This window comes from Grammomys surdaster, unplaced genomic scaffold (assembly GCF_004785775.1).
Source record: "Grammomys surdaster isolate TR1022 unplaced genomic scaffold, NIH_TR_1.0 220, whole genome shotgun sequence".
Lineage (NCBI taxonomy): Eukaryota > Metazoa > Chordata > Mammalia > Rodentia > Muridae > Grammomys > Grammomys surdaster.
Window position 1 is genome coordinate 53202 of NW_021604665.1, and position 26942 is coordinate 80143.

Sequence of the window (26942 nt, forward strand, 5' to 3'; positions counted from 1 at the left end):
GATAGATAGATAGATAGATAGATAGATAGATAGATAGATAGATAGATGACTAGAAATATCTGTGTCTGACGACCTCACAGCCTTCCTGCCTGCTTTTTTCCCTGAGGACACAACCCACAGGTGAAGGAAGGAAGGCAACAGGAGACCACACTGTTTTAACTATTTATTCATTCACGTAGAAAATCAGAGCTGATAGGCTTCCTGGAAAGGTGTGGAGTACCTTGGCTTTAAAGGCCACCTGCTGGGAAGTCCTGATCAATAATGCCTGTGCTGATATGGAAAGAACCGAAGGGCATTATGTGGGAGACAAGCTATAGAAGCAACACCTTCGGAATGAAGCCCCTCAGTCAAATAGGAATCCTGCAGAGATCTTTCAGCATGCCGGCTGTGGATCTGGCCGGTGCAACATGGGGATTCTTACAGACACGTGTTTGATGCTATCACCTTGCCGTGTGTCCAGTGCCACCCTAGGGTCCAGCTCCAGTACAATGATGCCTCACAGTTTAGCCTACCGGATGTCACTTGAATGGAATCCTGCGGGACATGCTCTCCCACATCCCCCGCCTTCGCTGGGTCATATGTGGCAGGGACACATCATCTCCTTTGTGTCTCATCCTCCACTTACATCACAGTTCGTTTCTCTCTTCCGTCCTTGTGTGGGCATTTAATGGCTTCAGCTATTGGTCACTGCTGACAAATCTGTGAACACTGTTGTGAGTGGCTGATTAGACACTGGCATGTGGTGAGGGCATGCTGGGCCATGTTCAGCCTTGCTCTGCCTACCCCAAGCATCTCCATGCTGACTTTTAGAAATTAATTGTATGACAGATTTTAGGAGAATGAGATCTGTTTGTAAAACCCCTGAGGCTCTAGTGTCTGTCTTACGTTTTTGTTTTCACTTGACTTTAATTTTTAAAAATATTGTGGTTAGAGTACAGAGAAATGGGTTTCACCAAGACGTTTTTATGCATGTATGTCATTTTAGTTATTTTTAAGTTTCTATTTTTTTAGTTTATGTTTATGAGTGTTTACCTCATATGTATGTCTATGCACCACATGTAAGCAGGGCCCATGGAGGCAAGAAGAGGGAATTCACTCCCCTGGAACTGGAACTATGGGTAACTGGGAACTGCTATGTGGGTGCTGGGAACTGAACTTGGGTTCTCTACAAGAACAGCCACTTCTAACCACTGAGCTGTCTCTCCAGCCCCCATTATAGTTAGCTGTTATTCATCCTCCCCACTGTACCCAGATGCCTGATTCTCCTTGCTAGTCCCCCTTTTCCCTAAGTAGGCCTCTTATGCTTTCATGGGACATATATTCATGTTTCTCCCCTATAGATCTCCTCCCTTCTCATACTCCCCTTTCTACTTTCAATACACACACACACACACACACACACACACACTATATTTCACAAAGAAGTGAAAATATGTGATGTTTGTTTTCCTGACTTCAACTCTGGGTTATTCTGGTTAACATGATGATCTCCATTTCTGTCCACTTATTATAATAAAGAAGAATGTAAGGGCACTTTGGGAGTGGTCCATGATTTTCTCTAACGCTCCTAAGCACTGGCCTTCTCTTCTCTGTTCAGGTATGGACAGATGACAGCGGGCAGCTACTGCTACATTGGTCCCCAGGGAATCGTCCATGGCACAGTGGTGAGAGGGGCATACATGATGAGCGATGGGTCCCTGCAGGTGGATATACTGGGGATGGACAGTTAGTTCCCTGGCTCCCCTGCCTACAGCTCACTGTTCTGAATGCTGGTCGGCGGTACCTGGGCATCGAGGACTTGGCAGGGAAGGTCTTCGTCACCTCTGGGCTTGGAGGGATGAGTGGGGCACAAGCCAAGGCTGCAGCCATCGTTGGATGCATTGGGGTGATTGCAGAGGTAAGCTGGGGAGCTTCTGCCTGGCTCTCCAGATCTCCCTGATTCATTCCTTCCTGCCTCGGCTTGCTTGCTTTCCTTCCTCCCCCCTTCTTTTTATCCTCTCCTTCCCCACTCGCATACCTTTCCACTCTTCCCACACCCCTCCCTAACCTTCCCCTCCTTGGGTTCTTTCACCAACTCCCTCCCCTCCTCCACAAAGCCTTGCCTGCCTCCCTATGTGGATCTCTATGGCTACACTTGGGTCCTGCTTGCACAGTGCCCACCGCCCTCCATGTTCTATGCCTGCTAAGTTTCAGCCTGAGAAGCTGTAACCATTGTGTGTATAGCCATTGTTTCCTGTGTCCCTTCAGATGCAGAACCTAGATGAGAGAGAATAAATGTTTGTGAATTAATTAGTGTAGAGCACACCTTCCCCAGCTTTAGTGGCTGACATCAGACCAAGGAGGTACACAAGTTGCTCCTTGACAGAAGTATGCACAAGTTTGCCCTAATGGCTCTCACATCTGTTTGGAAGATGCCACAGTCAAGGAAGAAAACAGGGGGCAGCGGAATGTAGGAACTTTGAGATAAGTCTTGGTGACAAACCTGTGTAATTTTACCTAGTTGACACTACCTGCCTCTTGCATGTCTGAGCTTTGCTAGGACTGTGTTGGGCTGCAGGTAACAGAGGAAATCCTTAGCAGCTTATACAAATAAGTTCTATTTTTCGCATGTAACTGACAGTGCTGGCATTTGTTCAGCAGCTCAAGGATGTCAACGTTAGCTTCTCTAGACTCTCCTGGGCTTCTCTCATGGAGATAAAATCATCGATACATCATCCAGCCGTGCCATTCACACTCAAAGCAGAAAGAAGTGGGAACAGACATGTCAGCTCTGGCTGACTATCTCAACAGGGAAACAGTGTCTCAGAAGCCCCTTCTTTTTTCTTATTGGTTGTACTGACTGTTCTGAAGCTTCATCAGTGGAGTGGGGGTACATGGGGTGGCACCTCTCAAGGGTTTGTTCAGGGGCAGTGAGTAATGCATGGCCTATATCCTGTGGCCTCAGGTTGATAAAACCGCACTTGTAAAACGCCACCAGCAAGGCTGGCTGATGGAGGTAACTGACAGCTTGGACCACTGCATTGCGAGACTCAGGTACAGTGGGCTGTGTGGAACTCAGAACACTTGACCCTGAGCATTGGAATCAGGGGAGAGACATGACTTGGGCCATTCAATGATGTTTAGCCACAGGTATCATCCAGAGGTTCCACAATGGGAGTATCATGGGAGAGTCTAAATATACCATTTCCCATGGATCATGGTTGCTGGCTTGTGGGCAGCCATGGGGGTCTGAACTTGAGATTCCCTTACATTGCTCTACCAAGTACTGAAATTTTAGGTGTGTATCACCAAGGCTGGCTTGGTTATAGTCATCCTCTTATCTACTTCTACTTCTTCAAATAACTTTGGAATCCTACCACTTCCATGCTCTGCCCCATAAGTGTGTTTTATAAAGAGCCTGTTAGAGTTGAGTCACACATTTCCCAGTAACCATTCCAGCTCAGCTCAATCAATTGGGGCATTCCAGCCAACGTTTTTTTTTTTCTCTTTCTTGTGTCCTGGAGTCTGAGGTAACATACCTCATCTTAATACATATCTGCAGGTATACACTCACATGGGTCCAAACTCACATAGACCTGGGCAGTCCCACAATAACACAGAGGCCCACAGTCACACTCAGGCCTTCACCCATCCAGGCTCATAGTCACAGAGCCTCAAATTCACACAGGCCCATGCAGGCCAACACACAGACTCAAACTCACCCATAGGCCTACAGTCACATACAGACCCACACACCGACGTAAGCTCCTCTCACACCAGCCCACACTCTCACACAAGCACACACTCACACACAAGCCCTTGGTGGCCTCCTATGCCTGCCACATTTGGCCAGCATTGAGCTCCCTGTGTGTAAGCAGAGCAGCTACATCCAGGGTGGCAGAGGACAGGTGCAGGGCATCTGTTCTGTTCTTTTGCCCTTCTAGGGAAGCAAGGAAAAAGAAGGAGGTACTCAGCCTCGGCTACCATGGCAATGTGGTGGATCTTTGGTAAGTGAAAATTGATGACTTGGGTACCTCAGGTACCCAAGGTACCTCAGGGGTACTAAGCAGATGCTTCCAAGTTACCAGCTCTGAGCCTCAACTCTGTCCTTCCTGGAAAGACCACCATCCTCACTCAGACCCATCCCAGCCTTTCTGCCCATACACTTTGCAAAGAAGAAAGCAGACACTGCCTACAGAGTGTGGGGGTAGAATGAGGGCTGCAGTGTCTGCCAACTGGCCTTCCTCCAGCCCAGGTATGCCTGCCCTTCTCTGACCACCCCACAACTTCCCCTAGGGAGCGCCTTGTCCGTGAACTGGACACAACAGGAGAACTCTTGGTAGATCTCGGATCAGACCAGACATCCTGTCACAACCCGTTCAGTGGCGGCTACTACCCTGTGCAGCTCAGCTTCTCAGAGGCTCAGAGCCTCATGTCCTCCAACCCCGCTGCCTTCAAGCGCCTGGTGCAGGAAAGGTGGGCAACGGGAAAGAGCAGCAGAGCCTGCAGGGTCCTAACCTCTCTGAGCCTCAGTTTCCTTCCTTCAGAGGGGCTCATGGGGACAGTATTCTTGGGAATGATGGGACAAACTAAATTGATGTTTGTGACATCCTCCCTAGGGTAGCTTACATGTCCATGCTGGGTTCACTCTGGGATACCCACAACACCCCAATCTGGTACATTGGACCACAGAGTTTAGGGGTCCACTACAAGACAAGGGCTCTTGAGGGTCTCAGCATTTTAAGTAGACATGGTTATCAGTGGCACTGGGAGCAGTCACAGTGACCTAGAGGAGGCTGATTTTACAGGAGACTTTCTGGCACTAGGTTTAGAAGGGTTTGAGGAGGCTTGGCAGGGTGGGGCTGTGAAGCTGGGTCAGGGGCTGATCATCTGTTTGTTGCAGCCTGAGGAGGCATGTCTCAGCCATCAACAGGTTGGCCCAGGAGAAGTTCTTCTTTTGGGACTATGGTAATGCCTTCCTCTTGGAGGCTCAGAGAGCAGGTAGGCAGAGGGGGAAGCTGGGCAAGTGGTACCTGTGGCCTGTGTGAGCATACCTGGGTAAACTCTTCTCTCCCTACTTCATACTCCTAGCTCAGCCACATGGTCACCCAGTGAGTACCTGGGAGATTTTAGTGTGCCTTTACCCAGTTCTTCCTTCTGAAAGCTGTTTCTGCCAGACAGACATACCTATCTGGGCCTTAACTTCTCCTTGCATTAAAAAAATATAAAAGGCTCAGCATCCACAAGAGATTGTCTCCTCCCATGCCTTCCTCCATGGCCACTTGCAAGGCCACCTGGAGACCAGTGGGGTGGGGTCCTCAGAGTGGTACCTCTGAGCCTGACAGTGAGTCTGTGGCCTATGTCTATTCCCTATACCTATTCCCTACCACACAGATGGCAGTATGTCATCCAGAGCTGCACTGTGCTGTTTCTCCTCTTATTTGCCCAAGGAAAGATCTTGAGATTCTATTCCCAGCCTTTCCCAGGGCCCCTTGTTTAAGTCACTGTCGGTGTGGTCATGAGCACTCACACAGATAGATGACTCTGGGCACAGGAGCAGATGTAGAGAAGAAAGGAGCCAGCAAGACAGAGTTCCGCTACCCCTCCTATGTCCAGCATATTATGGGGTGAGTGATGGGGGCCCCATTTGAGGGTGTCTAGTACCATTTCTACTTTTCTTGGGACCTAGGACCTGGCCATCCAGCTAGGAGAACCTCGGGCACTGATCACCATAGGGCTGTGTGCTTAGACCTCATCCAGCTGGGAAGTAGTCAGGCAGTGGTTACAGCATTTCCACATGAGACACATGTCCAGAAGGGGTTTCTGCAGGACCTCAGTAAGAGGACCAAGGGGCCTGGCAGCCAAGGTCACTCCCTGTGCACACCACCCTGCCACACACCCATTAATTTTCCTAAATGATGTGGCCAGAAAGCTGTCCTTTGGATGATAACTCGATCCTGAAGACCAAGACCTGCTGTGGCTTGAAGCCCTTGTGCCACCTGGCTGTTCATGGCAGGTCTGAGAAGGGCCAGTGGTCAAGAGAAACAGGGATGTAGGGGGATCCAGCAGGAATCAGGGCTAAGATAGACCAATGGAGGAGTCTGGACTTTCAGACTCACAGGTCTCCATGTCCACAGAGGCGGCCAGAGAAGGATGGAAGACACGGTTGGAATCCAAAGAGGCAAAAGTTGCCTTCTGAGCTTTATTTACTGCTATGGGTGGAACCAGAGCCAGGGGTGTGCTTGGACTGGGGTGCAGTGTGGCTGTGTTTTCCCCAGGGAAGAGAAGCAGGAAAGAGACAGCAGGGATACACCCAGCCTAGCTCATCAAGTATGGAGCTAAGATGGCCCAAGGCCATAGCATCCCTCTGTCCCACTTCAACTGCACAGAAGCTGAGTCACCAGGGAAGGCTGAGCTGAGTCTACATGTTCACCTAGTTTTCTCAGCTGTTTACTTTAGATGACTGGTTTCCATGTAGTCTTTATAAGAGTAGTTTGAGAAAATGTTTATCTTTGTCCCAGTTCCCTGTTTCTGCTGCTAGAGAAGTGGTACAAATTTAGAGATGAGAGCAGAAGCCAAAGAGAAGTCAGAGGAGCTAGGAGGTCCTCTAACACTTACTGTTTAAAAGCCAACAGCTCAAGCTCATTCTGGTGCTGCCCCTCTCCCCTAGGCATGCCTACATGCCACTGGGGCAGCCCAGGAGGTCATGGCTAAGGAGACATCTGTCCTTGCAGGGATATATTCTCCCAGGGCTTTGGACCCTTCCGCTGGGTATGCACATCAGGGGATCCCCAGGACCTGGCTGTCACTGATCATCTGGCCACATCTGTGCTGGAGAAAGCCATTGCTGATGGAGGTGATATTTCTGGATGGGTGGTACTCAGGAGTGGTTGCTCTCCCAAATCTCCTGCTTCTGTTGGGCTCCTGGTGGCTCATGCTAGATTCTGCATGAGTCAAAGGACCACAGGTTGTTGCACAAGGGGACCTCGAGCACTTTCTGATCTTGCTTCCTGAAAGCTGTTCTGAGCATGAGGCCCATGCACACATCAGGCTCTGCCCTCCAGCCCTGTGCTCAGCTCCACCTCTGTCCTGCTGGTTGCAAAGTCATAGGGGACTAAGTCATTCAGCTATCTGTCACCATGACCAACACCTAAGTGAACCTCTCTCTCAAGTTGGGGAGGTTTTCTTAGTTTCCTTTAGGCTCCTCTTTCAAAGGTTTCAGCAATGCTTAGTTGGCTCCATTATTCTGAAGTGGAACTCTCTGGGAGCAGAGGGAGGAGGGGTGACTGGAGTCCCAACATCTCCTTCAAGGCTACACGCCCAATGACCTCACTTCCTCCCACCTCTTAATGTTTCCATTACCCTACAATAGCGCTACAGGCTGGCAAACTACCCCCACAATCCCCAGGGTTTGCTGGGTGCTGATGAGCTGCTTGCCCTCTCTAACTGAAGCACTCTCCTTCAGGCCCCTTCCTCCAGGAGCGGGGGAGGGAATCATTGAGCATCGGCCTTTTTTTATGAATGTCAGGAGCATTTCTCATTCACTTCAGTTGCCTTTTGTGAGCATGCCACTCCATACCAGGCCCTGTCCACACCCACCTGATGCTCAAGTTCACTGACATTGGGCCCCTGAGCTTATCTCGGTCATCAATGTTGAGATTTGGTTCTGCCACTGAGCTGAGTGTCTGTGGTCTTCCTGTGTCTGTATGCCCCTGCTGCTTTCTTAAAACACATTGTCCTTTCTAATGTACTTGGTGTTGTCAGTCAAATGCAAAGAGGAGGCTCGACCAAGTAGAAGAAAGTAGCTGGGGTTTTACATTAGGAAGTCTGGCCCACTGCTTTCCCAGCTTCTCTAGCTCAGAACAGCTGGCTGGCCCTAAGGTGGCACATCTGGGTGCCAGCTGGGTGCCTACTATCCAGAGCTCTACAAGGAAGTTGAGCTCTCACACCTATAGGTGTGGTAGCATAAGACTCTCCAGCACAGTCAGCCTCCAGCTACAAAGTGATATGCCCTTGCCCAGGAGCACTCCAGCCTGGCAAGCATCTGCCAGGCAGAGCAGAAAGATGCTGAGGACCTCCTGGACACAGACAACAATGCCAGGGCTGTAGAGTAGCAAGCAGTGATGAGTTCAAGTGCTGCCTTCATCCCAAATACAAGTGTGAGATTATTTAAGTAAAGTATTGATGTGCTCTGTGTTGACCACTGAGTCTCAGTTCCTTTATTACCAGTCTATTCCCATGAGCTACTCAGACCTGCTTATGCATCATGGCCACCAACCTGCTCTTACCTCTCCTGGGATAGATCATGCATTTCCACATTAGGGCCTGGATTCCCTCTGTCTGGAATTCTGTTCCCACTGAGCTTCTCAGTATTGAGGACTCTGACCTTCCCTTTCTTGGAGAGCCTTATCCTCCTAATGCATTACCTTAGTAACCAGCTCATCACATTCTTGCTCATAGCCCACTGTAGTTCTTGTTCTTGTGCCTGGTTCTGTGTCTGGTACACAGTAGATACTCAAGAGTTGTTCTTTGAGGGGATGAATTCATCAGTAATGTGCTACATAGGCCCAGACACTAATTCATTATCATTGCGCTCGTTAACAACTAATTAATCATTCTCAAATTCAGGGAAGCTAGTGTAAAGGATTGCCCATGATCTCCAGGTGCCTGTGGCATACATAGAGCAGGAACAAAAGAGTTGGGGCCCCTGGCAAGCAACTTCCAAGACTTGAGTTATCCCTCCCTTTTCTCCCTACAGTGAAGGCAACCGTGAAGCTACAGTATATGGATAATATACGCTGGATCCGGGAGGCTGCCAAGCACCAGCTGGTGAGAGCTTAGCCTGGGGACAAATGGGTACTACAGAGTCCTGGAGGGGAATGAGCTGCCGAGAAACTGCCCAGAAACAAGGTGCAGCCATAGGTCTCAGCACAGTCCTAGGACCCATCTTGCCATGCCCTGAGGGATGCAGACCCTGTGTCATGTGACTGTTGACAGCAGCACTATAGTGATCACCTTATTCAGGAAAGGGGCTTGTGAAAGGGTGTCTGGGTAGCAGCATGGAGAAACTGGAGGCCTTAGATGACATTGGTGGGAGCATAAAGCAGTCCAAGCTGACCATCCTGTGCTGTCTGTAGACCCAACAGATAGGAACAGATTTCAGGATACTATGGGTGCTGTAGCTATAATGCCAAGGCAGTCCAAGGGGTTCTTGGCAGACAAACAGACCATCAAAATGTCTCTCCTTATAATGCAACAAGTAAGGACATTCTGCCAGTCACTGCCACTTGGGTGAAACTAAAGGACACGATGTTAAGTGAAACAAGCTAGTCACAGAAGAGAAAACCCATGCAAGATATCACTCACATGCAGCCCCTAGAGTAGGCAAGTCACAGACAGAAAGTTAGAGGTGTGAATGTGAGGGCTGAGGAGGACATGAAGAGTCAATGTTTCATGGGGACAGAGTTTTGGATTGGAAAAAATGAAAAATTTCTGGAACTAGATGGCGGGCCAGCTGCACGGCACTGACAGACTCATGTCACCAAGCAGCATGCTGAAAAGTTATTGTCAAATTTATGTTATGTTATCTCAGGTTTCTATGATGAAACACCATGATGAAAAGCAAGTTAGGGAGGAAAAGGCTTATTTGGGCTCTGGCCTTCCCTTTTTGGAGAGCCTTATCCTCCTAATGCATTACCCTAGTAACTAGCTCATCACACTCTTTCTCATAGCCAACTGTAGTTCTTGTTCCTGTGCCTGGCTCTGTGTCTGGTACACAGTAGATACTCAAGAGTTGTTCTTGTAGTTCATCACTGAAGGAAGACAGGACAGAAACTCAAATAGGGCAGAACCTGGAGGCAGAAGCTGATTCAGAGGCCCTGGAGAGATGCTGTTTACTGTCTCGCTCCTCGTGACTTGCTCAACCCCCTTTCTTATAGAACTCAGGACCACCAGCCCAGGGGTGGCGCCACTCACAATGAGCTGGGCCCTGCCCCAGCAATCACTAAGAAAACACCCTACATCTGGATCTTATGGAAGCATTTCCTCAGTAGGGATTACCTCCTTTCAGATAACTCTAGCTTGTGTCAAGTTGACATAAAACTAGCCATGACAGTGTATTTTACTGATTTTTTTCTTCTAATGAGGAGGATTAAAAGGGTATCTTGGGGCTCTGGAGCAGCAAACAAAGTCTTCGTTCATCCAGCTACTCCACAGTCTCTGGAATCCCTATGGGAGCTGAGAGCTTAGGCATTTGAACTGGCTCTGTGACAGTCCCACTGAGTGCCCTGGGTTGGTGGATCAACCTTCGTCTATGACATGGAGGCAGTGGTGCTGGATCTTGCAGTGTGCCTCTGTGACCCTCGCTGGACACAGCTCTGCCCAGGCCCAGAGCTAAGCACACTGGTGAAGGACAGCACCAGCAGGGGACAGGTGGTTGGCCAGAAAGGGTGTCTGATAATAGAGAACCATTGCCAGGCCCTGGTTAGGAGAGAAATTAAATTAAGAAGAAACATTTGGTCCACACATGGCTAGCAAGTCTCTGGCCAGAGGTTACAGAGCCGAGAAGGAACTGTCCCCATCATGGGCCATCCTATCCTAGGGTCATAGTTTGTATGTGTGCCCCCATAAAACTCTATGTGCCAGCCACAGTCTCTATGACCCAAGTTAAATCCAGGTAGCCTGGGACTTGGGTAGAAGGGGGGTGGCAGGCAGAATACACAAGCCATCCAGAGAGGCAGGAGGAGCTGGCAGCAGGATGCAACTATCTGGGGCTGCTACAGGGGATGGGTTCTCCTCAGTTAACCTCTCATAAAAATCTTCCTAGTGGACCACAAGTATGTTTGCATGGGCCTTCTAAATCCAGTCAGGCTGACAATGAAGATTAACTACTGCAGTAGTATTATATCAGTTCTTCTTCATTTCCCCCAAGAAATCTGAACACCTCACGCTCACAGTCCTGGCTATACTGGAACTCACTATATAGCCTTAAACTCATAGAGACTTGCCTCTGCCTCCTGCGTGCTGAGGTTAAACATATATGCCATTACACCCAGCTTTCCTGCACACCCTTGATCATGGTTTGTTGAATGTACATGGGCAGAAGCTGGAGATATGGGCTCTGTTCTATCAAGTGGATAAACCACATTTTGCCTGTCCATGCTTCAGCTGCTGGATACTTTTGTTGTTTCCACCTCTCTGTCTTGTGAACAATGCTGCCATACTCATGGCTATATAGACACCTACACCCAGGGAGTCTGGATTCATCTCTATGGGTTCCACACACCATCCAAAATTATCTGCAACCATCACTAAGTAACATCCTGGCTGAGAACTGTAGAGTTTAAAAAATGACTCTTTTTTATTCCTGAACACTCACCGACATTTCCTTCCAGAGGTACAACACGAGAACGTGAGGTCTGAGTACCAACCTATAGGGATGTTACCCATCTCTCTGGGACTCAGACTCCTCATCTGTGTGATCAAGCAATCTGTGTCATCTGTGTGACAATAATGCAGTATTTTCCTGAGGACTCAGCTGTGGACTGTGGGGAGAGTTCTTGCAGCAAGTCAGGCTTGATCAAGTCTCACATTGGTAGTTCTGTTATGATGTGGAAAGGACTCAAGGAGGCAGACCAACCCCACAATAGGAAACCTCCATGGTACACATGAAATCAGTTCCTGGGGGTCTTTTAGGGGTGGACCCTAAGGAAAGAGACATAGAAGGGAGTGAGGTAACCCAGACCTCATAAGAAGTCCATCTATGGACATGCATTGGCCCACCAGTGTAGTATCTAGTGGGCTTGATGAGAGACGTGCCCCAGGGTCCCATACTTCAGAGTCACCATGCATTTCCAGGTCCTCCCAGGTCTCCCTAGATGGGCCAGCAGGCTCTGGTATCACTCATACCTCTCCCATACCAAGCTCTTGGATGCATTTTGGTTGATTCGCTCTCTCATTCTCTCCTCTGCAGGTGGTGGGATCCCAGGCAAGGATCCTGTACTCAGACCAAAAAGGCCGCGTGGCCATTGCCATGGCCATTAACCAGGCCATCGCCAGTGGGAAGATCAAGGTGATGGATATAGCCTGTGCTTTAAGGTTTCATATCACAAAATGCCCTGCTTAGGGCCTCCCAGCTAGGACTTCCCACCCACACCCCAGGCTGCCCTTCCCACCTCTCCAATCTTCTGGGATAGCTGGGGCCACCACCACCCTGCCCTAGTAACAAGGAGCATTCGTCATCCTTGGCTGAGTGCCCTTGCAGGGATACTAGGTTCCCTGAAGTCCTTGAACTCTGTGGAGCAGATGGGCAGAGAGGCCTAGAGAAGAGCTGCTCTGGGATCCTGGCCCCACTTGGGAGGTAAAGGGGAGGGAAGGAGAGCATGGAGGGCTTAGCATCATCCCAGAATCTCAACTCTGAGCACAGGTCACTGTGGTGGGACAACTAGAGACGAGGAGTGAGCAGGCATATTCAAACATGAGTCCCAACGGTGTCTCTCTTGCTGTAGCCAGGGCAAATCAGGTCACTCTGACCTGTGTTTCTCTATTCAGTGTAAAGAATATTGTGTGGAAAGCTCCAAAGTGGGTGTGAGGCTCAAGTGAGTCACAGTCCACAAAAATAATGCCACACGTCTTTTCTGAGTTCCCTAGTTCAAACTGTGAAAAATAGCCCAAGTTTGCTCACTCTTCTCATACCTCTGGAAACCCAGAAGCCTGAGCCCATGTGCTCAAAGAAGCTAGTTTCTCCTTTCCTTCTTGTCCTGGGGGCTTGTGTCCTGTTCTTGGTGGCATTGTTTTGTCTGGAGTACTGGGAATGCTACTCAGAGGTGAGGGAGAGCTAAAGAAAAGTGGGAGCTATGGAAAGTCATACCTGTAGGTGGCCCAGCCTCAGAGCCCAGGGTAACACCTGCAGCAAAGACGGCATCCTGAGCCCCTTGGGATGCTTCCCTGAATCCCACTGTGTGAGAGAGCTGCTGAGAAGCGCCTGCTGGCATCCAAGTTAGCACACTCTCCCTCTTTCTTTGGTTCTCTGGACAATATTTGCTAGAGTCCTACTGTACTGGTGCCTCAGGGCATAGCAGAGGGAAGGATAGACAGTGTCCTGGCCTTGGAGCTGGTGACACATAACACAGATAAAAGTTAGGAGGTGCTTATAGGTATCACGAGCCCTGGTGGTGAGATGGGGATACCTGGATGGACAGAACAGGCTTCCCTGGACTGCTGGTATTCAACTGAACCCTGAATGACCATAGGTGCCAGAAAGCAATTTCAGCACAAAGATGAAGTCACAGGCATAGCATGGCCTGCTCAAGGAAAGCAAGGGTATCTGGAGTCTTCTGAGTTCCATGGAGAACTCAAGCCTCTCAGCAGGTTGCATCAAGTTTGGAGAGCCTTTGAAATTCCAAGAACCTCTGTGGAGGGATGGGAGGGCTGGCTGTATCTCCTTCATTGTGAACTTTGGGGAAAATGCCTGGGCCAGGCCTAGAAACAGCATTACTTCATTGAAGACAAGTGGCAGTCCTCATGGACACTAGTAACTGTTCCCTTTGACCAGAGCGAGGATGATACGCGACCATGCAGTTGCCCATATCCCCCCTGTTGCCATCTTGCTAGCTCAGGGTCGGTCTCCTTTGCTCACCACTTTCCCACTGACTTCATATGGCTCTAGGAAAAGCTTACTCTCATGGTGGAAGTAGGCTTTGCACGGCACAAGTAACCTGAGCCCATCTGTCCTCAACCATACCTGCTGCACCTCCAGGGTTAGCTATACTCCACCATATGGATACAGGCAGGAAAGCTTCCCACTGTACCTACTGGGTCTCCAGGGGTCCTGAAATCTTTAGAATAGATGGAGTCACTGTTTGCACATGTGACTAATTTCACCAAATGGGTTTGTCCTCAAAGACACTACAAGCACAAAGCGGGCCCTGGCAATTACCTAGCCCAGATAGTCAAGGCAGGGAGAGGAGGTAACCTCCTTGACATCACACAAGGAGTTTAGTCCACACCACTGCTTCCCATATCACAAAGGGGATGCCTCCTAGTTGTGCCTGTCCACACCTACACACACACACCTAAGTCTGTCTTCTAGCCCCTTTCCTCTCTGCAAAGGCTCAGGGACCAAACTTCCCAAGGGTGGAGCCCAGACTTGATATAGCAGGTACAGGTTTACACCCCAGCTTACCTGGCTGTCAAGCTCTTTGGTGTAGGCCAAGTTCCTCAGTCTTTCTGTGTCTCTGTCATGTCACCTACAAAATGACTGTGATAGCAGTCCTGCTATCTGGATCATGTTCTTGTGAAGGCGTGTGATCTCATGCTGACGTATCATACTGATGCCAGCTGGTACACAGGAACCTAGCAAAAGCTTCAGGTGTTTGTTCTTGCTAGAGTGGGTCTATTTTCAAGGTGGAAAAATCCAAATGATATCTGGAGTGCTCCCCATTTCATCCTTTGCCTCATGCCCTCAAGCCTGGTAGACACTTCTGACTGATATACCCTTCCCTGCCCCCTGCAGGCACCAGTGGTCCTGAGCCGTGACCACCATGATGTGAGTGGCACTGACAGCCCCTTTAGGGAGACTTCGAATATTTATGACGGCTCTGCCTTCTGCGCAGGTGAGGAAGACCAAAGGAATTTTGTCACTTAACGTTAGTCAGCTGAGGAGGTGCACATCCGTAGTCTCAGCGGATTGGGCAGCTGACTGGGATAGGCCACCATGGTTTAAACTTAAGAATTAGTAGCATCCTGGGTAACATAGAGAGGCCTCATCTCACAGGGAGAAAGTAGATTTCCTGTCTTCCAGGTTCTGGGCTGCAAGCTTTCTTCCTCCTCCTCCTCCTCCTCCTCCTCCTCCTCCTCCTCCTCCTCCTCCTCCTTTTCCTCCTTCTCTTCCACCTCTTCCTCTTCCTCCTCCTCTTCCTCCTCTTCTTTTTCCTCCTCCTCTTCCTCCTTCTCTTCCTCCTCCTTCTCTTCCTCTTCCTCCTTCTCTTCCTCCTCTTCCTCTTCCTCCTCCTTCTCTTCCTCCTCCTCTTCTTCTCCTTCTTTTTCTTCTTCTCCCTCCTCCTCTTCTTCCTCACTCAGCACCAGGAGTGGGAGAGCCTAGGTTCCCTGATCTCTGTGAGAATTTGGGGTGAGAAGAGGGATTAAGGAGTTACAGGAAGACGCTACAGTTTTATGCCTGTCTCTCCAGGATGGCAAAATGGCAACTCTCACAGACCTACTCACATCTGTCCTTTAACATGTTAGATACTTAGGAAACAACCAGAAGGGGTTGTGCTTCACCAAGGTGCTTGGCTCCATAGTTTGTTGGCTATGTGGCTGTCCTATAATGGTGGGCTCGCTTCTGCTGCAGCAAAGCAGCTGAGAAAAACCAAAACTAGGACTGAAATAGTAAGTGGCTAGTTACTTGTAGCCAGTACACTGCCAAAGCACTGTCCCTAGTAAAGGAAGCCAGAGGCATGTGCACGTCAGTATAGGAAGACACATCACAACTGAGCATGCTCAGTTGAAGCTCACGCAGCTTCAGACATTGCTCAGTTAAAAGAAATGTTGAACAGGAATGCCTCCTGGGTAGAGTTGAGTGTGATAATAAGCAAATTTATCTAAGTCATCTAAAAGCTTGAGCCAGAGTGACTTCTGGGTTTCTCTGGAGAACAAAACTACTTAAGGAGAGCTACTAGCATTTAAAGGGACAGCACATTCATTTGTTGAGGCGATCACCTCTCAAGTCCTGCTGCCAACATAGGGACCTCATTTCTCTAATGAAGTCAAGAAGTGTCATTCTTTTGCAATCTTTGTCCTAGGCATGAATGAGAATTCAGTGCCAGAGAGTGTAGCTGTAGTGAAGGATAATAGATACAACTGGACTTGGTCCGTTTCTCTGGCTTCCTGTTTCTAGACTCCCCTGTCTCTGTTCCTCCACTTACTGCCTGACACAGTGTTCTTCAGTCCCAAGAATTAGCATAAGCCTGTCTGGCCCTCAGGATCACCTAATGCAAGGGATGATGGCATATGCTTCCCTTTCTCTGTAGACATGGCCGTGCAGAACTTCGTGGGAGATGCCTGTCGTGGTGCCACCTGGGTTGCACTTCACAATGGAGGGGGTGTAGGCTGGTAAGAAGACATCAGAAAGCAGGCTGTGGGTTGTTGTGGAGGCCATGGGGTCCTCTTGGGGACAGGGACAGGTCTGGAGACCTGAAGTTCTTGGACTTAGGTCCCTGACCACTTGTTCTACTGAGGGCTTTGTGTGAATACATTCCTCATGTGAGCTGGGAACCAGGGGTCAATATGTTGGGGTACAGAAGATGGAGGGACAGAGAGGGAGACTTCCATAAAGCAACTCCTGCAGTTTGACCTGTACCTATCATATAGGACACAAATGCCAGCATGAGTAACAGCCACATTCGTTTCCATATTCCCGTTCCTACTATAACTATCTCACTTGAAAAAGAGGGATCACATGGTTGCCAGGAAAGCAGGTTCTAGGCTCCCCACTCTCCCCAGCTTACAGCTACATTCACACTTTCCAGTCACTTTCCAGTCAGCACCAGGGAAGGGTCATTGGGGCCTCTATGATGGTCTCTACTTTGGTCATCTTTCTGTTCTTGTGACAGTAGAGATCCCCAGCTTGACAAGGGGAAAGGCTTATCTGACTCACAGCCTCATAGGTTGCAATCCATGGTCTGTTGACCACACTGCATTTAGGTAGCACAGTATGACAGGAGCCTCTAGGAATGCAGACAGAGCCATTCATTCATGACAGGGAAAAGAAGAAACCAGAATCTCATGCAAAGGCACTTCTCAATGACTTGAAGACCTCCCATGAGATCCTGCCCCTTAAAAGTTCCACCACCTCCCACAAGTGAACATTTAACATCCAGACTCTAGGAGGTCTCATTCTGATCAGCATTGGCCATTCCTCTGCTGCTGAAAATATTAACTCGGATTCCTCAGACAAGGACTATGCAGCAGAATTTACTGGCCTCTTTCACATTCCCTCTCTCAGAATCAAAGAAAAAACATAGGCTTTACAGGTGAAGAAACTGAGGCTCAGAGGGTTTGCCTCTGCTAAGAAAGTGTCTTGTCTGGAATTCCCAAAGCAACTCAAAGCTGGAGCCCTGGCTGCTCTGAGTAGTCAGGGGCCCTATGGTCAGAGGTGGGGGTTGGGGAGGAGTATGGATTGGATCCAGGCAAGCCTCTCTGTCCTGAAGAGCCAAGTCCTTCCATTAACCAGCTTCCCAGTGCATTCAGATGGCTGGCTTGGCCTCATGCCCGCCAAGACTAAAATTCTTAGCTACAACCCAGTCAGGTGGCTTTAATTAATGGAAAATGTGACCACAGCGCATGTCCTGGCTGGAGAAAAACAGCACAGAAAAGAGCTCCCTGGTTATGGAGGAGAGGGGAGGAACATGAGTTTGACTGTTAAAATGACTGAAGCTTGTCTCAAGCCTCACAAGACAAACAGCAGATGGTCTGGGACTTCAGCAGGAAGGATATGGTCCCAACACCGCCAAAGGGGTTGAGGGACCTGGCTTACGGTTGTTGCTTCTCCAAGGACAAACCACACCCAGTTCTGTGGCTTTATTTTCTTCCTTGTTTGGCAGGAATCTAAGAGTCTAAGCTGTTTGCCCTCAGGCTTCTTGACTTGCTTCTCCACTTCCTGGACTGTCTCCTAGAGTGCTGTTGAGAGGCTCTTCCTAGTGCAAGGTCACCACTCACAGCTGGGTGTCAAGTTTAGCTCGCTCTAAGGCCTTGGCCTCGTCACAGTCCCTCTTTTGGAGTGTCTGCTTGGTGACTGCCTTTGCACTGTGTGTCCACTTAGCACCAGTTGGCTGCAGTTTCATGTGCTCCAGACCACGCCTGCAGGACATGGCCATTTGGTCAAGTCACTGAGTGAGAGCAACTGTACCTTAGCAAAGTCTTTTCTGGGCTATGTCTATAGGAAAGGATGGCAAGTAGGTAGACTTCATATCATTTCACAGACCAAGTAAGCTCAGGCAGCCCCTGGGCAGTCAGTCATCCGGGCAGCTACCAGCCCATGTAAGGCACAGCAGCTTTCAGCCAGCCTTCCTGTGTGGCCATTTATGCTTTATCACTGTGAGCCCTGTGAAACAACCTCCCTCCCTTCTCAGAGCACTATTGGAGACCAGGGTGTAGCTCAGCACTAGAGCACGTGGTTGTCATGTGCACAACCTGGATACAATGAGAAAGATCGTTTCCCGTTCTGATGGACAAACAGGCATCGAGCCGAAGGTGATGTGTGTGGGGGAGGGTGGTTCTTGGAGAATACATGAAGTGGACAAGATCGGCTAGGAAGCATAATTATCTGAGTAGCCAGGATGTAGCTGCTCTGTTCTGCTGTCCGAGTGGCTTTATGATGGAGAGGTCAATGTGACAAGGCTTCCCCTGTGCTGGTATCTTCTCAAGCCAATGCCTGAAGTCTTGCAAGCATTCCTGCTCCAGGCAAGTTGATGCAAGGATTTAGCTGGGAACTCTTCTGTCTCTTGCAGGGGTGAGGTGATCAATGGGGGATTTGGCCTTGTTCTAGATGGAACCCCAGAGGCTGAGCAGAAAGCCAGGATGATGCTCAGCTGGGATGTCTCCAATGGTGTAAGTACCCCTGAACTCTTCAACTCCTCACTACCCCCTCTCCTCCATGGCTCTACCTATCCAGGTTGGAAGCCTGGGCTGTGGTTCTGGGCCATTGGTACCTTACCATATGGTAAGGGCTCCATTATCAGCCCCTCCAGGGCTCCCTCTTTTTTTTTAAGGTTTATTTTTATTTGACTTTGTGTGTATGTGTACCATGTGTGTACCTTGTATCCTCAAAGATCAGAAGAAGGCATCAGATTCCTTAGAACTGGAGATACTGTTGTGAGCCATCATGTGGATGCTGGGAACTGAACTTAAGTCCTCTGGAAGAACAGCCAGTGCTCTTGACTGCTGAACCATCTCTCCGTTGGTTATCCTTATCTCTGGTCTCACCCTGCAGTATAGCTTCTGTACATGCAGAAGGACCCTGGTGGGCTCAGTCCTTCCTTCTGAAGCACCCCCTGCGCTGGTGTTGATGTCTCACTATTTGTGGGCTGCGATGGAACCCAAGGCATGCTCACTCCATCATTTTGCTGTACCCTGACCTCAAGATCTATATTTTAAGGCTCATCTTTCACTGCTTTGTGTTGCTATTCCTTTTCTCTGTGCTGGGTGAGCTTTGCCCATGTCAGACAGTTACACCAACCCTCGCTGCCACTTTGGAAGGCAGCTAAAGATCACATTTTAGAAGCTAGATAAACCTTCAGTCCCATCTTTGCAGTAACACAGCATCCTACAAGGGAAAGGGGGCAGATTCCTCTTCAAAAACATGTCTCAGGCAGTCCAGAAGGGTCAGCCAGAGAATGGAGGTCAGGTAATGATGAGGAAAGTTATTATAGGGTTTGAGCAAGCTGAGGAAGGATTCCAGAGCAAAGGACCAGAGTGCAGACTGAAGCTCTGGATGAGGGGTTGTACCCAGAGGCAGAGGCAGGTGAAGAGGCTCTGGTAGGGCCACTTGCCTGAAACCACTAAACTTTAGCACTTCAGCAGGAATCAGGGCTCCGCATCCTGACACTAGGAGTTACAGTGAGACATTATAGGGATTCCTCCTGGGAGACCCCACTATCAGTAGTATGGATATAGGTCAGGGAGTAGCTTGGAGATGGTTGGTGGCAGCTTGATAAAAAGGTGCCATTGCCATCACTTAGGACAGACCAGGCACACAAGAGGAAGCAGGCCAAGGAGAGATTCTGTGGCTGGTGATGAGGATTCCGAAAGGAGAAAGGATGAATGAGTGCTGGGGATGAGCTCATTCTGACCAGGCAGTGCCCTCGATAAACGTCAGGTCATTCTTAGGGGTGGAAGGTAGGGCTGGTTTCAGATTGAAAAGAGGGTAAGTCAGTTATATGTTTCAGGTAAGAGAGCAGGAGTTCTGAGCTGGGCAGGTACAAAAGAGGCTCTGAAATCCCCAAGTAGAAAAGGGCAGTGTTTGGGAGGCAGGATACCATGTGCAGATACATCCCTGTGATCTTGATACCAATGCTATGTGCTCGGCTTCTGCAGGTGGCACGGCGCTGCTGGTCTGGAAACCACAAGGCCTATGAGATCATCTGCCAGACAATGCAGGAGAACAGTGGCCTGGTGGTGACGCTTCCCCATGAGGTGGCAGATGAACAAGTGCTACAGCAGGCCCTGCGACCCTGAGAAGAGTGAGGGTCCTCTCGATCCCCTCCTTCCCACTGCCGTCCCCTCGCAGCTCATTGCCCTCCCCCCACTGCACCCCTACATGCCACTCTTAGTGTCCCACATAGTGAACCACAGAGGTCTATCAAGGTGGAGGCACTTGTCTTTGACCACTGGCTTGGGACCAGGGTACATCTTTTTCACGGGCAGGCCCATAAGCCTGCAGAAGAGTGGACTCCAGCTCGAATGGGAAGGAACTTTGAATGCTGGCCAAGCTAGCACCAGCTTCACAGGATTCTCTGTGACCTTCTAAATGTGCTGTTCAGTCTCCTGTCCACTACTGTCCCCGCACTGCTACCCACCCATCCCTTGTCTATGCCATCACTTCCAGTTCCCAGCATGGGTACACCAAGTCTTTGGTGCTGAGGAGTAGGGGGAAGATAGACGGGAAATAAAGACTAAAGTAGAGGCAAACACATGGCACAGACTGGGCTAGCAGGAGTGGGTAACAGAGTCTCTAAGTCAAAGTGGCCAGGTGCTACTGCAACATGTGGAGAAAAGACACTTTTTAGGCCAGCTGTGTGAACCTGAAGAACAGATCCAGCCACTTCCAGAGGTCCCTGAGTTGATCTGGAATCCTGCAGAAGTTGCATTAGCCATAAGCTGGGTTCTTATACCTTTCCCATACCCTGCAATCCAACTAGACCTACACCAGCCTTGCCTCTGAAGCAGGAGCCCTGGCAAGAGAATTGGGTAGCTGTGTTTCCTCAGACCTTCCTCTGGAAGTTGCTACTACTTTTATAGTGCCTCCTAACCCCCAATACCCAGCTTAGACCCCCCCTCCCACTACTGTGCCCTGTGCCCTCTTTTCTATCTTCACCAGGCCAGCTCTCCTGCTGTGTTGTCCCCTAAGCTGAGGCAGGGCTATGAGGCAGTTAACTTACAAAGAGAAAAAGGTTTTTTTTTTTTTTTTTGGCTGACAGTTCTAGATGTCCCTACCCAAGATCAGGAAGTCATATTGCTTTGGGCCCTGGCATCAGTACAATGGCAGTGGCAGGAAGCACACGTCAGAACAAACTGCTTGTGCCAGGAAGAAAGAAGAGACGCTTGGAACCAAGTCCTACAGTCCCTCAAAGGCATGTTCCAATAACCTGAAGACCTTCCCCTAGCTCTAAGGTTTCCGTCACCTTCCAGCATGCCTTTGGAATAAGTCTTTAGCCCAATCAGGAGCCATAGCAGAGGTCAAAACTGGCTTTCTAGTATTTTGGTCTATGTTTCTTGCAGAAAATAAAGATTTTCCTAAATCAAAAAGGAGCTAGACATCCTTCAGTGAGGGACCAGGGCCTTTGAGCCTCAGTTTCCAAACATGCACAGCAAAACCACAATACTTGGATCTCTGTTGAAAGAAAACCTTCGTTTTTCTTTATTCTTTATGTAGTGTCACAGCAGAGAATCAGGCAGAGGCTGAAACTGGAGAGACCCCCTCTGCACCCCTGCCATGTTTGTGCACTGCTGTCCAGTGGAGTTCCAGCCCTTGCCTAAAAAAGAACTTCCCTGTACTGTGAAGGGTACAGTAGGCAACAGTCAGCAAAGCTGCTAGCTCTTGTCTTCGATAGAATGGATACCTCATATAGTATGTCCAGTATTCAGATGTGGCTAGTATGACCAAGAAATTAAATTGTAAATTTTGACATTTTAATTTATTTAAAGTAAATTTAGTTCTATTTTATATAAGTGTAACTGAAATATAATGAGATTAAAATTACATATAGGTTTAGGTTAGGCCTATTCCATTTCTCCCCTAAAAGCCAGGAACGTGTTTAATTATAAAAGTGCAATTCTTATAGAGGCTGGTGGAGGCTCAGTGGTAGAACACATATTTAGTACACACACACACATACACACATACAGACACATGCATATACAGTAAAATAAAGTAAAATTTAGTTGAACAGATAAGTACATATAGTAGCATTAAAAAACAAGCTATCATCTTGTGGGGTGATATTGAAATGTCCCCCAACATAATAGTGTGGATAGGCAGGGTTCAGTCTACCTTGGGTAGTGTGGAATGGGCCCTGATCTGATTGACTTCCTCTATTATCCATAAAGCCAATCTTGCTCAGATTTCTCATTGGCCTCTATGTAGGTTCCCTGCCTCCATTCTCAGCCTAATTATACTCCTGTGGGGATCCTTGCAAAGTGCAGCAATAGTGTGTCATATTTCTGCCTAAAAACCACAGTGGCTTTCCTGAGCAGTGCTGGAGCCAGGACTTGAGCACTCAAACCTGGAAGGAGCAGAAGAAAAACAGTGTTCCTAAAAAAGGGTGAGATCCAGTAGAAGGTAGCAGCAGTCTACCTGGGTCAGAGGGCTAGACAAACCAAAGAGGAGAGTGTGCAGTGCAGAGCAGGCAAGATGACTCCTGGCAAACTCAACAGCTTGAATCCACGCATTGACAGTTGTTCTAAAAATTACTAAGACATTCTTGAAAAGACAGAGAACACAGAAGAGAATAATGTCCACATGCTAGCCACTGCTTTCCAACATGTTTTCTTTTTTCTTGCATTGTAGTAAAACACACAACTGTAACTTTAATTTTTTAATGCCTACTTTTAGTTCTTTATGGTTCTTACACACTTTAACTCCCCACCCTTTCAGCCAACCACCCACCAGAGGTAGTGGAAAAAAAGGACATGGGGGAAGTATACCCGTTTAGAAAGTTCTTTGGAGCAACTCAAATCTGTGTTGTCTGGAAATCAGCAGTTTGGTTCACAGGTCAGCAGTGGCAGCTTAGTCCACTAGCAAACACTGCACAGATACACCAGCAGTCCAGTTTGATAGAGTCTGGATAGCAAACATGAATCAGCAGCAGTAGCACTACCTACCAGAGACTGCCAGGCCTCTGCCTCCGCTCAAGTCAGTAAGAGGGACCTAGAGGAACACCAGGAAAAGTTCTTGGCTGTGCCTCTCTCAAAGAATCAAAGATCAGCAAAGACTCGAGACCAACAAGCATTGTATAGCTAACTCTATAAGCAACCCTAGCTCATCCACTGTCACTGTCTGTCAGGTCCTATTTTTATCCCTCTAAACATCACATGTCCTCCATGGGTCTTGTCTCAGTCCATGTCTTGTCTTAGCATGTAGGTCTGTCTCAGCTGACATCACTCTGCCAGTCACTCTGAGTCTGAAGAAGCTGCAAGAAACTGCAGCACACCACCAGAAGTTTTTTGGTGCATTTCTCTCTATGGAGTCCTGACAAATGCCACTCAACTGTGCAATGTAAAGCAGACCAATACATGTGTGTTGTTAGCAAAGAATCTTTCATCACATGTCCTGCCACATGCTTATTTTTAACAGTACATCTTTTCACTTGTGTCTGCATTAGTTAAACATTCCTACAGGAATCTGCCTTAGTCTTTCACCTGGGTCCACTTCAGGAAAACACTCCTTTACATGTTTGCCCCAGCAAAACACTATCCAACACAACTAACTTTCCAAAGAACCCTTACATTTCCACCTCACACAATCACTTTCCAAGATGCAACTCAGTGTCCTGAAGCACCCCATGGTGCTATGCAGCAGTCCCCACCACCCAGGTCTAGGAGCCAGCTTTTCATCCCCCTAAGCTGACACAGCCTCTTCATCAGCCCTTGTATTCATCAGCCTACTCTCAGCCTATTGAATTGTGTGCTCCAGAGACCTCACAGATGTAGAGTCACACAGTGCTTATCCTTCTGTGACTTACTCACCCACTGTCATGTCCTTGAGTTCTTCCACATGGCAGCATGCAGCAAAATGCCCTTCCACGAACTCCACATGATGGACCACATTTGCTTAGCCCTTCAGCCACTGAAGGGCTGTGGGTTCCTGTAAATCCTGCTGTGAGCCAAATGTTCATGTGTCTACCCATGGCTTAGCTTTCAGCTCTTGGGTTTGCATCTAGAACTCTATGGGGACCACACTATTAATTCTATCTTTAAGTTTTTAAGGAACTATCAAAACATTTTCTGTAGTAGGAAAATAATTTCTAAATCTAGAATTTATTTTCTAAAATACTTGCTTGTGATCTAAAACACACTAGAGTCATTGAGATGGATCAGTGCTTAAAGGCACCTGTTACCATGCACAATGACCTGAGTTAAATCCCCAACCTACATGGTGGAAGGAGTGAACTAATGTTGTTAAGTTGTCCTTCCACCCTCTATATGCTCACACACACACACACACACACACACACACGCACGCACACACCTAACTACAAATTCAATAGTGCCAAAGGGAACCTATGGTGTACTCAAAGCCCCTTTCTCCACCTCACCACAGAGATGGCATCAAGGATCATTCTAGAAAAAAATTTTCAGCTTCATTTCACTTCCTGGTGCCCCTGTAATACTCAAATCATATTTTTTATAGTTTTTCTTTCTAAGCTTGCTATGCTTATTCAAAACACTCTTCATGAGATTTAACCAGAGGAAAAAAATCTATAATGGGCATTTCTGAGACTTTGTCAACGCAATTAATCTGAGTCTCTTCACCTTAGCCTCAGGCAGACTCTTCAGACAAGGTCAAAAAGCAGCCACCATTCTTCACCAAAATACTACAAAAACAGTCTCTAGGCCACATACTGAGGTTCTTCTACCCTGAAACCTCTTGGGCCAGGTCTGCACAGTTCAAATCACTCACAGCAACAAAGTCTTCGATATTCATACTAAGATGACTCATTAAGTCCCACTTAAAACACTCCATGGCTTTCCAAATCCAAAGTCCCAAAATCCACATTCTTCCAAACAAAAGCATGGTCAGGCCTATCACAGCAATAACCCAGTCCCTGATACCAACTTCTGTCTTAGGGTTTTACTGCTGTGAACAGACATCATGACCAAGGAACTCTTTTTGTTTTGTTTTGTTTTTGTTTTTGGAGACAAGGTTTCTCTGTGTAGCCCTGGCTGTCCTGCCTGGAACTCACTCTGTAGACCAGGCTGGCCTCGAACTCAGAAATCCGCCTGTCTCTGCCTCCCAAGTGCTGGGATTAAAGGCGTGCACCACCACTGCCAGGCTGACCAAGGAACTTTTATAAGGACAACATTTGATTGGGGCTGGCTTACAGGTTTAGAGATTCAGTCCATTACCATCAAGGAGAGAACATGACAGCATCCCGGCAGGCGTGGTGCAGGAGGAGCTGAGAGTTCAACATCTTCATTTGAAGGCTGCTAGTGGAAGACTGACTTCCGGGCAGCTATGGTGAGGGTCTTATAGACCACACCCACAGTGACACACCTACTACAACAAGGTCACACCTTCTAATAGTGCCTCTCCCTGGGCCAAGCATATCCAAACTACCACAGAGCATGCAAGCACATACAGACAGGTAAGGTTCTTTCACAAACAAATGTACTTTTCCTATTTCTGTGTTGATTTTTAAATGTATTTTAATAGAAACATACAGAGGAGTCATTGTTGTCATTTGTTGTCAGTTGGTTATGTATATCAGATGTGCTGTTCAATCAACACTTTTAATGCCAAAAACTTTTGCTCCTTGGAGAACCCATCCCTATTAGAGGCTAGTCCTAATTCCTCATCTCCCTGTAGCTACCAGCAGCCACTAATGTACTGTCTATATAACTTAGCTCTTCTGGACATTTGATACACATGGCATTATTAACACATTTTGTGGCTGAAATATTTTTCATAGGTTTTCATAGGTTTGTAACTTGCAAAACTCTGTTATGCCTCAAAAATACTCCACTATATGAACAATATTCATCTGATGATGAACACTTGCATTGCTTCTCCTGGGAAGTTGTTGTAACTAAGATTACTATAAGCATGCATGTAGCTTTTGTGTAGACATTATTTCCATAACTTTTAGGGTAGATGCAGGGAGAGGGGCATAGCCTCACATTTTAAGGGGCAGATTGATGGAAAATGAGGGTAAACCAGTGTGGGCACAAAGGGCAAGTTGGCAAGGTTTTAATAGTATTCGCATTTTCAGAAGACTAAAGCCTGCCCTACAGAAAACAGGCTGGGGGGGGGGGGACAGGACGGAGTGGGGGCGGGGAGACAGTTGGGTAAATGGGGACTGAAGCCTAGTCCCTTAGTAATTTGAGAACCTAGGAGTGAAATAAGCTTGAATTTGAGTGGTGATGACAGGAGTGGTGTGATTCCAGATAAATTAGTATGAGACAAGTGGGATTGTGGAGTTCAGGGAACAACTAGTAACTTAGAAGGTTTAGGTAGGGATCCTATCAGGACCTTCTACAGGGCAAATCAGGTGTGTGGCCCAGTAGCAGCAGATAGGCGCGCTCTTCGGCGAGGTCATAGAGAAGGTGACAAGAAAAACGGAGAGGTTCAAAGCCTGAATGCCAGTTTTGGATCACGTGGCCACAGGTAAAGTTGACTTGTTTCCTTACACCTGGCAATCACCGATTGAATTAGCTTGTATTTTGAAAGCACAAGAGGGCTCAGGAACTCTTAGGAAATGCAATCAGCTTTCATTTCTTTCCGCTACCCAGACGCAAAAGGAGGAGCCAAAACCTGAAGACCCTCTTTTTTTCCAAGTTGGGACTCAAACCAAAGCACAGACAAATTGGAGGCTCCGCCCCCGCCCCACCCCCTGGCTCCCTCGTGACTACAGTCCCGACAGCCCTCGCGCGCCACGCCCACGGCTCTTGCGCACGCGCAGCTCGAGATGCGACTCTGGGCTGGACTCTATGCTCAGCTTTGACAGAGACTCCCGGGGGGCGGACTCTAG

At 48.3% G+C, this 26942-nt stretch overlaps 1 protein-coding gene across 1 annotated transcript in view; it reads left to right on the forward strand.

The window, feature by feature from the left end:
* The window catches only part of Uroc1 (urocanate hydratase 1), a 28747-nt gene extending 7246 nt beyond the window's left edge, over nt 1-21501 (forward strand). Inside the window, exons 7-20 of the mRNA XM_028773042.1 lie at nt 1598-1664; nt 1754-1897; nt 2945-3033; nt 3924-3986; nt 4276-4455; nt 4883-4980; nt 5534-5606; nt 6714-6835; nt 8738-8808; nt 11951-12049; nt 14492-14591; nt 16008-16089; nt 18486-18585; nt 20071-21501. Coding sequence (XP_028628875.1) covers nt 1598-1664; nt 1754-1897; nt 2945-3033; nt 3924-3986; nt 4276-4455; nt 4883-4980; nt 5534-5606; nt 6714-6835; nt 8738-8808; nt 11951-12049; nt 14492-14591; nt 16008-16089; nt 18486-18585; nt 20071-20211 — 1429 coding nt within the window. The 3' untranslated portion in view covers nt 20212-21501. The remainder of the gene's footprint in view (nt 1-1597; nt 1665-1753; nt 1898-2944; nt 3034-3923; nt 3987-4275; nt 4456-4882; nt 4981-5533; nt 5607-6713; nt 6836-8737; nt 8809-11950; nt 12050-14491; nt 14592-16007; nt 16090-18485; nt 18586-20070) is intronic.
* Nucleotides 21502-26942: the final 5441 nt, after the last annotated feature.